This window comes from Poecilia reticulata, linkage group LG13 (genome assembly GCF_000633615.1).
Source record: "Poecilia reticulata strain Guanapo linkage group LG13, Guppy_female_1.0+MT, whole genome shotgun sequence".
NCBI classification, from domain to species: domain Eukaryota; kingdom Metazoa; phylum Chordata; class Actinopteri; order Cyprinodontiformes; family Poeciliidae; genus Poecilia; species Poecilia reticulata.
This window is the reverse complement of record NC_024343.1, coordinates 6,286,021-6,297,811: the sequence shown is the minus strand read 5'-3', so window position 1 is coordinate 6,297,811 and position 11,791 is coordinate 6,286,021. Positions and strand designations below refer to the sequence as shown.

Sequence of the window (11,791 nt, the reverse complement as noted above, 5' to 3'; positions counted from 1 at the left end):
GTGTGTGTGTGTGTGTGTGTGTGTGTGGCCTTATGGTTGATACATTGCAATGACCATTTTTCTAACACAACATTGTGGGGACCAGCTGCTCCATATGGAACCCAGTCTCTAAAGCATGTTAATCTATTGCCCCCATTAGTGCATTTTTATGATATAAAAGTATTAGAGGTGTGCCGATCGATCGGTCACTGATCATAATCGGCCGATTTTCGTAAAAATTGCATGATCGGTGATCGCCGATCATTGGCTCTTGTTGCCGATACCGATCACCTGCGGCGGAAAAATTGAAGCACGTCAAAATGCATCAACACAACGAAGCTAATACGACATAAAAACAATGCCATACTTGACGGAGTTTGGCTACATYGAGGCTCACTGCRGTAAAAAAGACATAYRGAGGATCAGATAGCAGGTAAAGCAGCGCACAGCTACAAACACTCACCCGGATTAGCATGACGGTCAGACAGCTAAACAAATAACCCGCAAAATTATTTAAGTCTTCGAGCTGCGATGTAAGACGCTGGTTCTGCTCCACCTGGTAGTGACTCTCACACCGAACCTCTATTTAAAGCTGCAGCATCTAACCTAAAAAAATACATTTTACATACGTATTAAAACTTTCGCTGTCCTAACATGAGACAGATAATCTCTAAAAAAATAATCGATCTCCTCCCTGTTCTGCATAATTACTCCACTCAGTCAGAAACAGCCACTGAGAACTAGCAGTAATGAGCTAGCCGCCATGCTATCAGTAACTCTGGATTGTTTATTGTAATGGAACCTGTATTTGCCTTTGAATGTTAAGTTGTATACTTAAATTTTTTGGCAATGTTGAGAGGTTTTATTTTGGCTCTTTGCATTATTTAGCCTCTTCAGAGCCTCCATATGTTATCAGTCTGTTAAAGATACTATTACTGATAGCAGTACAATTTGCACAATGCCTGTTTTGTTTAGTGTTCTTCTTGGAAAAAGTTATTAAAAACAAGTTTTTGTCTAAATTAAGGTGAATTCATGGTTCCTTTTTCCACATAATGTAACCAATAGTGTTTATAATAAAAAATAATAATAATTATGTGATTGGTATCGGTCATCGGCCCTCATGGGTGATCGGTATCAGCAGGAAAAAACCTGATCGACACATCTCTAAAAAGTATATCTTACTTTTTTTTTTTTTCCCTCTGGGGTTGTCTGACAAACACATGTCATAATGCCTCTACTTAAATCTAGCAGTAGATTAGTTGTAATTACAAACAGTGTTTAATGTAAACATGTACACTATAATTATAATGTTATATTGATTCTAGAATGGCCATTTTCTTTGAAGAATGTTACTTTTGAATAGGCATACTGCATGACACCAGCTTTTTCTGCTCTTTCAACCATCACAGTCTCATGTCGGGGTAGGGAAAACATGAGGAAACATACGTTTTACACTACAAACAAGTCTCTTTTTTTATCATTAGCATATCTTTCTAACTTTCAGGACTTTTGTGACTGCTTCCATTAAAATATGTCAAAGTTTTTTTTACTCTAAATTGACGGTCATATAAATACCAGTGCTTTCAATAGGCTCTACAACTGACTGGCAAGCATTTTTGTGCATATTTAACACTGCTTTAGGTCCTTTAATGAAGGAGCATAGCTTTTGTTATAGATTGTTGAGATTGTTGTTTGTATCTGGTGCTGTGACCATGATTGTGCTCATCTCTGTTCTGTAGGCTACTTGCCACTCTCTACTGAATAAGGCAACACTAAAAGAAAAAAAGGAAAACAAAAAAGCAGTAAGTTTGGTGAATCTTTCCTCTACACACTTTCCCCCCTAAAGCAAATAAAGCATTTTAGCATTTTACTGTTTTTTTCTTCATTCTTAAAATACTGTTTTCAATTTTTCTTTTTGTAATTTGTTCTCTCTTTTTTTTCCATATTTAACTTTATGTGCAATGCTGTCCTAAGAATCTTTATTTAACATTCTATTCACTTTCTATTAACAGTTCTTGGGAAATTGCATTCACTGTTACCTCTCTGGTGTCTCTGTTGCTCCAGGAGACATTGTAATGCATTTTGTCTGCATTGCTTTCATGCTGCTTCATCCGATGACTGAACTATGTATCCATCTTACTGTCACTCACAAAGCTGCATGCCTTAACCTGCCGTAACGTACTGAACTTTTTCTAAAGACATCATTTCTTATCAGCTGAGAAATTTTATAAAACTTTCCTTGCTGTTTTTTGTGATTCTTTAACATGGTTCAGCGCTCCAGTCTGCAAAGATTTAGTCGTATAAAGACAATGATGATTTTCATTTATATACCACCACATTTTTAAGAAAGAAATGATTTTGTTAGTTGCTTTATTATTATTTTTTATCAAGCTGAAACATGGTTATTGTGAACAATAACCACTAAGAGTGTTAGAAAACATGAGTCTGGTCTGTGTTTTTGTTGTTGTTGTTGTTGTAATGTGGAATTGGAACAATGCACATCCAAAAAGAATTCAGAACTTCCCTTTTCCCATATTTTATATTATGGTCTTTTTCCATAATATAGGCAGCACTATATTATAGTAATCTCTTTCCTCTAATTACATACAAATACAAATAACCCATGATGACAATGTGGAACTTTTTGAGAGTTTTAAAAATTCACTTAAAATAGAAAATCAAGAAAACACATTGACTCAAGTATTCACCAGTGGTGGCTGGTTGATAGGGGGTGCTGCCCTCCCTGAAGTGGAAGTGGGAAAATGTTTTTAAAAGTGGTCTAAAAACAAATTGTATTAGCCAGTTTGTCTTAATAGTATGTCCCTAAATGCAATATAAATTATTTCCATCAACTAGCTCCCATGTATTCCGACAGGTTCCTGTCAGTTGTCTTTTTGGTTGTCACTGTTGATATTACCTTAGAAATGCAGCTAAGTGGCCAATTGTGTGGTTGCTAGGGAAAAAACAAACATTTAGCCACTCCCCATAGCTGAATGTAATGTCTTTGGGGAACTCGGCCTGAAAGTTTTGAGTCATTATGGTAGTAAAGTTGATAGTGGTGATGATGGCAGTCGATGGAAAGCTTAGACCAAATTCTCCACATTGCATGACAGCTCAGAGGATTTCCAGACAGCTGGTAAGCTACAGCTTCTGTTCCTCAGTGTTTTGTTTTTAGCTAACATATCACTATGCTTTTTTTTTGTTTGTTTACTTTTTCTGTTCATCAGCTGCTGTCATTTATTCATTGCTGATTATCGGTTATGGAAATTGCTGTGATTTCTTTGATGCTTATACTGCTCTGGTTAGCATAATGCTAATGCTGCTCTAGATAAATATTGCTAATTTTTCTTTTTTTTTATTGTTGACAGCAATGAGGCTCCTTGTTGCCCTCTTTGGGTTTCTGCTGCTATTATGATGTTATTGTTTGGTTGATGTGATGTTTTCTGTGCTTTTGTTCAAGAAGGAGCTGAAGCGCCGTTTGCTGACTCAGATCTATAAACATTCATATTTGTAAGATTTTGGCAAACACCTGATTGTCAGGTAAATCCTGGGGGGGGATGCTTGGTGTTGTGGTTCCAGCAGAATTTGAAGTCTTCAGGATTAAATGTTACTAGCTGTAATTATTTCATCACATATCAGTGTGTTTTAGCTTTTGTTTAAGTAGGAAGATCCACAGTTTAGTGTTATGAGATGATTCTCTTCAGTTTTAATACAACTTGGCCTGTTTGTCAGAGTTAAACTAGTTTGATATTTTTCAGTTTTGAGTTTGATTTGGAATTAGCTGTCAACTTTTATTTAAAGATGAAATGTGGTATATTCTGCCAGTTACTGAACAAACCTTTTATTTTTACCTAATCTAACCCTCCATGTTATTTTGGAGGGCAAGCGACTTTCACTTCAATGTGCAAGTTCCATATGAAATGAATGGAGAGGAAGCAGCGTACCTCCTGTGTGTCAAACCTAAGATGAATATATTCTAAAGGGCAAATTTTCTTATAGAGACTTTATAATACATTTCATTTATTTATAGTTTGTTTATGTATTTTGGTTATATAAAATGTCTTCCAGTTGCAGTGTTATATTATTTTGAAATTAGCTTATTGATCTTTGAGAGGGTGTACTTGCATTGTTATGCCATTTTTATGCTATTAGTCCCACCCGCTCTAGTTGGACTCCCATCAGGTTAGATGGGGCGTCTCTTCAGAGATTCAATCTTCAGCCAGATTCAAGTCTGAAATTTGGCAACTCTGGGACATTCACATTTAGGTATCAGTCCATTTTTACAAATGGAATTAATTTGTTCTTTGTTTTTTAATGAGTGGTTCTGAAACTGGACCTGTGAGATTTTGGCCAGGTGCTTTGTGTCGTCGTTCTGCTGAGGCGCAGGTTTTCATACAGGATGTCTCTGTACATTGCTGCATTCATCTCTCCTTCTATCCCGACTAGTCTCCCAGTTTCTGCTGCTGTAAAACATCCAAGTTGTTTGGAATCTATCAGTACCATTATTTGCCTTCCACTGATGTGTAAAGCCTCATCAGCATTTGTGGCTTGTTCCTGCCACGTTGGAAAAGTTCTGCTGAATGTTGAAGTTGGAACACTGGTACCTCCATCCTTCTCCTACACCAGTGTTTCTCAACCTTTTTTGGCCCAGCGCCCCCCCCAGCCTTTATCCAGGTCCCTCACCGCCCCCACCAAAGAATTTGCAGGCTACTTTGCACTGACTATTTTATTATTAATATTACTATCACTATTGTAGATGTTTTGATTTTTATACTAGTTTCTGTATTTATCATCAAAAATAATTTCCCAGAGAACAAAAAAGTCATAGGAATAGAAGTTATTTTCACAGGCGTCTACGAAAAATGCAATGAACATTCAAGTTAAACTTGGTAACAGCAGCCAATCAGAGTGGAAAAAATATTATTTTGTGCCATTTTCTAGTTGTTAAATATTCCACAAAATGACCAGATAAAAGATGTTCAACATGCCAGTTTAAACTTTGAGCTATTTGCAAACGACTGATCTCTGCAACATTAAAACATGGATGGAACTATAACTACATTAATCATAGCTCTTCTTCTCTTCAGTGTTTGTCAGTTTCTGGTGGTGCAGCTCTGTGCTGCCTTCAGGAGAATGGGACATCAGAGTATCATCCATAAAACTTCACCCACATGGCATTTATTGTGCAAACCAGAGCTTTCAGTGGAAAAACAAAAGTTCCAGATCCTTTTAATGCCATAGAAATATGAGACAGAAACATGGATTATATCTTTATATAGACCTGTCTATTGATTTATAGATTAATAGTTTTACTGGACAGAAATTACAAATCTGGTTCTTAATCAAATCCTAATGAGTCAAATTGAAAGTGTCATGGAGTCATCAGCCTCATGACATTAACACTGACATGAAAAATAATATTGAAGAAATAAATATATCAAATCTAATTAAAAACATAAATAAGTGATCAGTTCTTTACTGTTATGGTCTGTAAGATATATTTATTCTCATTACTAGATGTGGTCTCAACAAACCCATGACATTTCAACAATATTATTTTACCTTTTATCTGGAAATAATGTCTGTTTATTCTTGCCATACAGTCTCTGTATTAATTATTGCTCGAAAGGTCTTGCCATACCAGTTTATTCCTCCGTATTTACTTTAGTTTCTTAGTTTATTCTTCCATTTTGTTCTTCATCCATTTCCATTTAGTTTCATTTGATTAGTATTATCCTCTCTTGGTTTATTGCTATGTCCACTTTAGTTTCTTTCCTGTTGCTAGATTTATTTTATCATTTATCCATTATAAGACGAATAATCTTCACTCATCACCTGCTGCGCCGCCTGATCGTCATGATGTGTTTCACATCATGTGTTGTTCAGCATCGGATTCTCTGTTTTTATGTCATAATTCTCATCTAGTTCGTCGCTCCGTTTTATGTCCCGCTTCTCCTGTTTCAGAGTTTTGCGTAATGTGCGCCTCGTTTTTTTTAAGCCCTTAAGGTGCACGGCGGTCGGGAAGCGTATCGATGGGGAAAAGGTAGACTGACATAAACCTTTTAAAACTACGAAAACAATTACTGCATTCTGATTATTGAAATTTTAAAGTGCTGTGCTATCACCCCCGTTTCATACTGGACCACTTACAGCACCGGTGTTTATTTCTTTATTTAAATGGGTACATTTTTCAGAAGGATACACAGTGAGGGTATCGTGATTTTAACTACCTGTAGCAGGAGAACGGAGCTGCGCCAAGAAGCTAACAGAAGCTAACAAACACTGAATACCAAGTTGCTCAAAGTCTAAACTGACATTATTGTGCATTTAAGGTGTAAAGTTTACCTTCAACCAAACGTCCCCCAAAGGCATCCCAGCGTCCCCCTTTTGTAAAAATGTCCCTCTGAACGCCCCCTGGGGGATGGTACCGCCCACTTTGAGAACCGCTAGTCTAAATGGAGTAGACAGCTTAGCCTATTGAGGAAGGAAAGAAACTAAGGTGCAGATGTTTGTTAGATTGTAACAATAAATGCATAAATGCAGCTCCACCAAAAGTTAAAACGAGAAGAATTTGCACTGCTTACTTTATTGGTGGTCTAAAAACGAAAGCAGTAAAAGCTTAATTAAAATATTATGTTGGATACCCCACTTCCACCCCCTTCTCTTGACAGATTAGCTGAGCACAGAGCACAGGTTGCTTGTTTTGTATCCTCTGCATTTTCCTTGAAATGTCTCCAAAACAAGTTTCCGAACATTTTACATCTTTGATGGGGTTTTTAAACGGTGACAGAAAAATCTAACAACCATTTGGCATTTTGATAGATTACACACACTTGACCATTTAGTTCATACATGCAGACAGTTTCAACTTCATGTAAAGAGAACATTGCAGAGGTCACTAAATCATTCAATATAAGAAAAACTTCCTTCTGAGTTTCGTCTCTGATCTAGAGAGCCAACTGTGGCATGTTGAAGAGTTATGGACAAGAGACTTAAGAGTGCGTCTGACGATGCTAAACTGCTGCTGCAGGATTATTCTTCCACTGAGGGGAGTGTGTATGGGATCAGGTGATGTTCAGACAATCTTGCCAACTTCTGATTGTTGCGATTGGTGAAATGCTGCCTTTCAAAGCTTTGTCACCACAGAAGAAAAAGTTAAAAATATTCAACTCAATGATGACACGATGTGGATTATATGTTCAGCTTGTTGAGTATTAATTAGGCAGAAAATGAATTGTTGTTATTATCATTTTAGAAATAGTGGAAAAATAGATTATAATAAGGATGTTTCTTGACACCATTAGTCAAAAAGCTGAATATTGAAAAAGTCTAGAGCGCTTAAATCTACGCACATTTTCACTCCCTCCCGCCATCTAACTTCTCCTTTTTATTTGTAAGATCAGCAAATAACTTATTGGTGTATTACTGCCACCTACTGGTGTGAAGTGTGGTTTAGCCTTTGATTTGCACCGCAGTGCAGCTCAGGGGAAAATCCAGCAGAAAAGTGGTTTTGGTTTGCAGTATCGTCTTGCTTTTACAAGTATGACCACTTGATGCTGGTCATCAAGTGGTCATAGAAATATACTTCAAATTTTAGGGGGACACGTCCCCTTCACACATGATTATTGCAATGTCCGTGTTCATGGATGGTAGTAGGATCGAGATGGGAATAGATGAATTTCGGGTGTCATCTGCAGTAATTTACTCATTGTGTCAGTCTGTTGTTTTGAAGAAATTACACAGAACAATTGAGTAACACTTTACTCTGCAAATGCAACAGATTGAAAAAAAAACCTCCAAATGTTACTTTAACCACGTATTTGCTGTCAGTGTATCACTTCTGTAAGTATCACTTATTTCTTGAGAAAAAAAATCATAAAGCATCTGTGTGCATAAATGTTAAAACGTGGATTGTAAGTAATGACAAACATGTCTTCTGTGTTGAATGCTTCATGAAAATAAAGAAAAAAACTGCTAACACACATACATGGTACTGCTTGAAGAAACTGATTTAACTACATAGAAAAAAAATAATATAAGTGATTTTTTATTTTTTTGCATCAGTTCTAAATTTCAAAAAAGTTCACATTTACAGACCATATTTCTTTTCAAGGCTGCTTTGGCGTTCGTTTGTTTGAACTGTTGCAACAAGAATGTCATGGATTCCAATCCTAGTCGAGGGGTTTTCTGCATGGAGCTCGCATGTTCTCCCTGTGCATGCATGGGTGGGTTCTGGGCGCTCCTGCTTCCTCCCATAGTCCAAAAACTGTTTTGATAATTGTCACAAATTTTGCGTGCGGTGTGTGCGTGCGTTTGTTTTTAATACCTTGTGGGGACCATTTTCCTGACACTACATTGCGGGGACTCACTGCTCCTTGTGGGGATTGAAGTCCCCACAAGGGGAAACGCAGTTTTTGGGTCAGGGGTTAGATTTAGGACTAAGGTGTGAATTGAGTTTTGGTTAGGGTTAAGTATGCAATGGACATGGTAAGATCTGTGTAAGGGTAAGGTTTAGGCTGTAGAAATGAATGGAAGTCAATAGAAAGTCCCCACAAAGACCATGCGTGCCTGTTCAACTGAGGGAGCCAGACACTTTTTTCGTTGTGACTACTGCTACTTTACTGGTATATGGTACAAAATAGTTCTGTATCCCCGCTAAGACTTAATAGTTCCCTGTAACCCTATTAATATGGAGCCTTGTCCAGTTGCATTGTCCCTCTGAAAGCAAATATCTTTCAGATATAATTTTATTTTATATGTCTATGTAAAGTGGTGTGGAAAAGTGTTTGCCATCTTCCTGATTTCCTATTTTTTGCATGTTTGTCATGCTGCAGAGTTTCAGATCATCAAACCAGTTTAGATATTAGTCTCATAATCACTGAAACGCTTTCCAGCATATTTGATGTGTATTTGTGACTTTAATAATGGCACTCGACAAAATGCTTTGTTGCTAACTTTTTATATTTGTGTTTATTTGCTATACAAATAAACATGATGGATTTATTGTGAAGGGAGTCTAAAATTTTATCTCAAGTGGCATTAAAAAAAAGGAAAGTCTTGAATTGAACTATTTTTATGCTGTAGGAATATTCCTCAGAATTTGTGGAAGACAGCAGGATTCATAGTTTCATTTATTACAGGACATCTTCCTGGTCCTGAAGCAGCAGGACAGCCCTAGACCTTCACCACCACCATATTTTAAAGTTGCTATGTTTTTTGTTTTATGCAATGCAGAGTTGCTTTTATGGCAGATGTAATGGACACAGACCTTCCAAAGAGTTTCCCTTTTTGTCTCATCACTCCACAGAATGTTTTTCTAGAGGTTTTGGGGATCATCAAAATATGTTTTGGAAAATTTGAAATGATCCTTAATCTTCTTTTTGGCCAGCAGTGGTTTTTATTAGGGAACCATGCATTCCGTTTTTGCCCAGTCTCTTTCTTATGACAGAAGCATGATCTCTGACTTTAACTGAGCCAAGTGAGGCCTGCAGTTGTTTGGATGTTGTTGAGAAGTTTTTTGTGACCTCTTTGATAAATTATGCTTATTAGAGAGGTTGGGTAATTTGGTCGGCCGACCTCCAAGCTACCATGTTTTCACCATGTGTGGATAACATCTCTCTGGAGTCCCAAATCTTTAGAAATAGTGTAGTAATCCTTTTCAGACTGTAGATCGTAATTACTTTTTTCTTATTTGTTCCGGAATTTCTTTGGATCTCTGCATGATGTCTAGTTTTTGTTACCTCATAGGAAAAGTTGATAAGTTGCATAAGTATGTATAATGTTAATAAAGCAACTGAGATTACATATCATCACTGGGAACAATTAATTTATGACTATGTGGCTCTGAGATCCTCGCAGGCTAGTAAACATTATATAATCTGTAGTGAGTCAATGACATGTTGTCCTGTATGAACCAAACGCAGCAGTACAGACAGTACAGTACCTGCAGACTGCAAGTGAGGATCATATATAAAATGCTTCACTTCCTCCCTTTGTTTTGCTTTACCACTGGAAGCAAACCACTGCTGAGTGTACTATACTTCCAAGCGAACCAAAACCCACATTTTCAGGTGAACCAAAGTCCAGTTGTTTGGTCTGCATCAGAGTTTGGATCTACTTTCACAACTGACCAAATAATGCAGACAATCCAAGGTCGAGTGGTTGTACATTCAAAGCAGCATAAACTGCTCCTCTGTGAAAAGCATATCCAGACTGTCACAGAAACAACAGCCCCGGATGAACTGCGACTGTCTTCCAACCATTTCTCTTTCTAAACTTTTACTAGCCAGGTCAAACCTCACTTTGCTCTGTAATGTCACATTTTACATTTACATTTTGTTGTTCTTCAGAATCATTCATTTTTAAAAGTGTGTTGAAAATTTGCCTTAACATTTCTTTCTTTATGTCAAATCTTTTGTTTTTCTTCTTTATTCTACATTCTTTGTTTTCTCTCTGCTTTGTTGTCTTCCTCCCAACCTCCCACCTTTCCACTCCACACATCCCTATCCATTCAGGTTGTGAGTCAGCGGTTCCCACAGAACAGCATAGGTGCAGTGGGTAGTGCCATGTTCCTACGTTTCATCAACCCGGCTATTGTGTCCCCCTATGAGGCTGGCATCTTGGATAAAAAGCCGCTGCCCAGAGTGGAACGAGGTCTCAAGCTTATGTCCAAGGTAAGCCAAGAAAGCAAGTTGTCTCCTTGGAGGGGCTGACAAAAAATAAATGAAAAAATACAGTGAGAGTCTGACCACTGCATTCACAAGTGGCTTTTAGGCTCTGTTCACATGGTGTAATCCATGCTCAATTTTTGCATGATCACACAGAAGTCTGCAATCAGACTTCTGTGTGAACGGTTTCTGACCTCAAAATGACCCACAGATGCAGAATAACAACAAACACGTCATACAATACCACACACTTTAAAGCACTAATAACTGATGCCATCATCTATTTATTAATTTTTAAAGTTTTTTCAGTCAGTCTGTCAGTTTTTTCAGAGCTGACAGTGTTGTCACAAGATCATAATAAGAGGAAAAATGGCAATAGCAATGGCCTTTTGTGGTGCACAGGCTGCAACTAGTCTGTTTGGAGCTGCAGTCAGAACTAGGAGTGGTGGATTTGTGATATGATGCGCTGTATTGACACAAACTCCTTTCAGTATTTTATCATTTTAGCTTTCAGCCATGGTTGTCATCCAGATTTACTGCTTCTGATTTATTCTTATGCACAATTATGATGTGTGTCTCACATCTGATAAAAGTACCAACTTTGATTTTACCCTGACTGTATCTGAATAAAAACTGATTTCTGGTTGATTTTCTATTAATGTCAGGATGATGAACAAAACAGTGAATGGGAGTTCATCCGAAGTAAAAAGTATGTGCCCAAATCAGACAGCAGGCTGAAGTTCAGCCTGTTAAGCCCAGGCAAAATGGATTTGAAAGTTGTCCCAATGTAAGGCTAGATTTAAGGGAGTTGGCCATATGATTGAACATCTTGAACCTAGTCTTTTGAATGCACATGGGAATTGGATAAAGGCAACCCATGTGGTGATGCATTTATGTGTAATTAGTGCAAGTAGATAGAATGATGTAAGTCATTTTAAAGATGAAGTCCTTCCATGTGTATTTGTGTTTTTCTTTTAGATTCTGCAGAGTATTGCAAACCATGTCCTGTTTACAAAAGAAGAACATATGAGGCCTTTTAATGACTTTGTTAAAAGCAACTTTGATTCAGCAAGAAGGTAAGAGGTTATACCTTTCTTTTAAACAGAACAAACCAGGAAGACATTTTTGGAAAATCTTTATATATA

At 37.3% G+C, this 11,791-nt stretch overlaps 2 protein-coding genes across 4 annotated transcripts in view; one reads left to right on the top strand and one right to left on the bottom strand.

Moving 5' to 3' along the window:
- nf1a (neurofibromin 1a) overlaps positions 1-11,791 on the top strand; it is a 120,065-nt gene that overhangs the window by 53,227 nt on the left and 55,047 nt on the right. For 2 of the 3 annotated variants that reach the window (XM_008425150.2, XM_008425149.2), the window contains exons 30-32: positions 1,719-1,781; positions 10,494-10,652; positions 11,625-11,722. In XM_008425150.2, coding sequence (XP_008423372.1) covers positions 1,719-1,781; positions 10,494-10,652; positions 11,625-11,722 — 320 coding nt within the window. The remainder of the gene's footprint in view (positions 1-1,718; positions 1,782-10,493; positions 10,653-11,624; positions 11,723-11,791) is intronic. The other variant, XM_008425152.2, reaches the window with a different exon arrangement.
- Positions 1-11,791, bottom strand: part of LOC103474300 (oligodendrocyte-myelin glycoprotein-like) — a 41,145-nt gene that overhangs the window by 2,403 nt on the left and 26,951 nt on the right. The window lies entirely within an intron of this gene.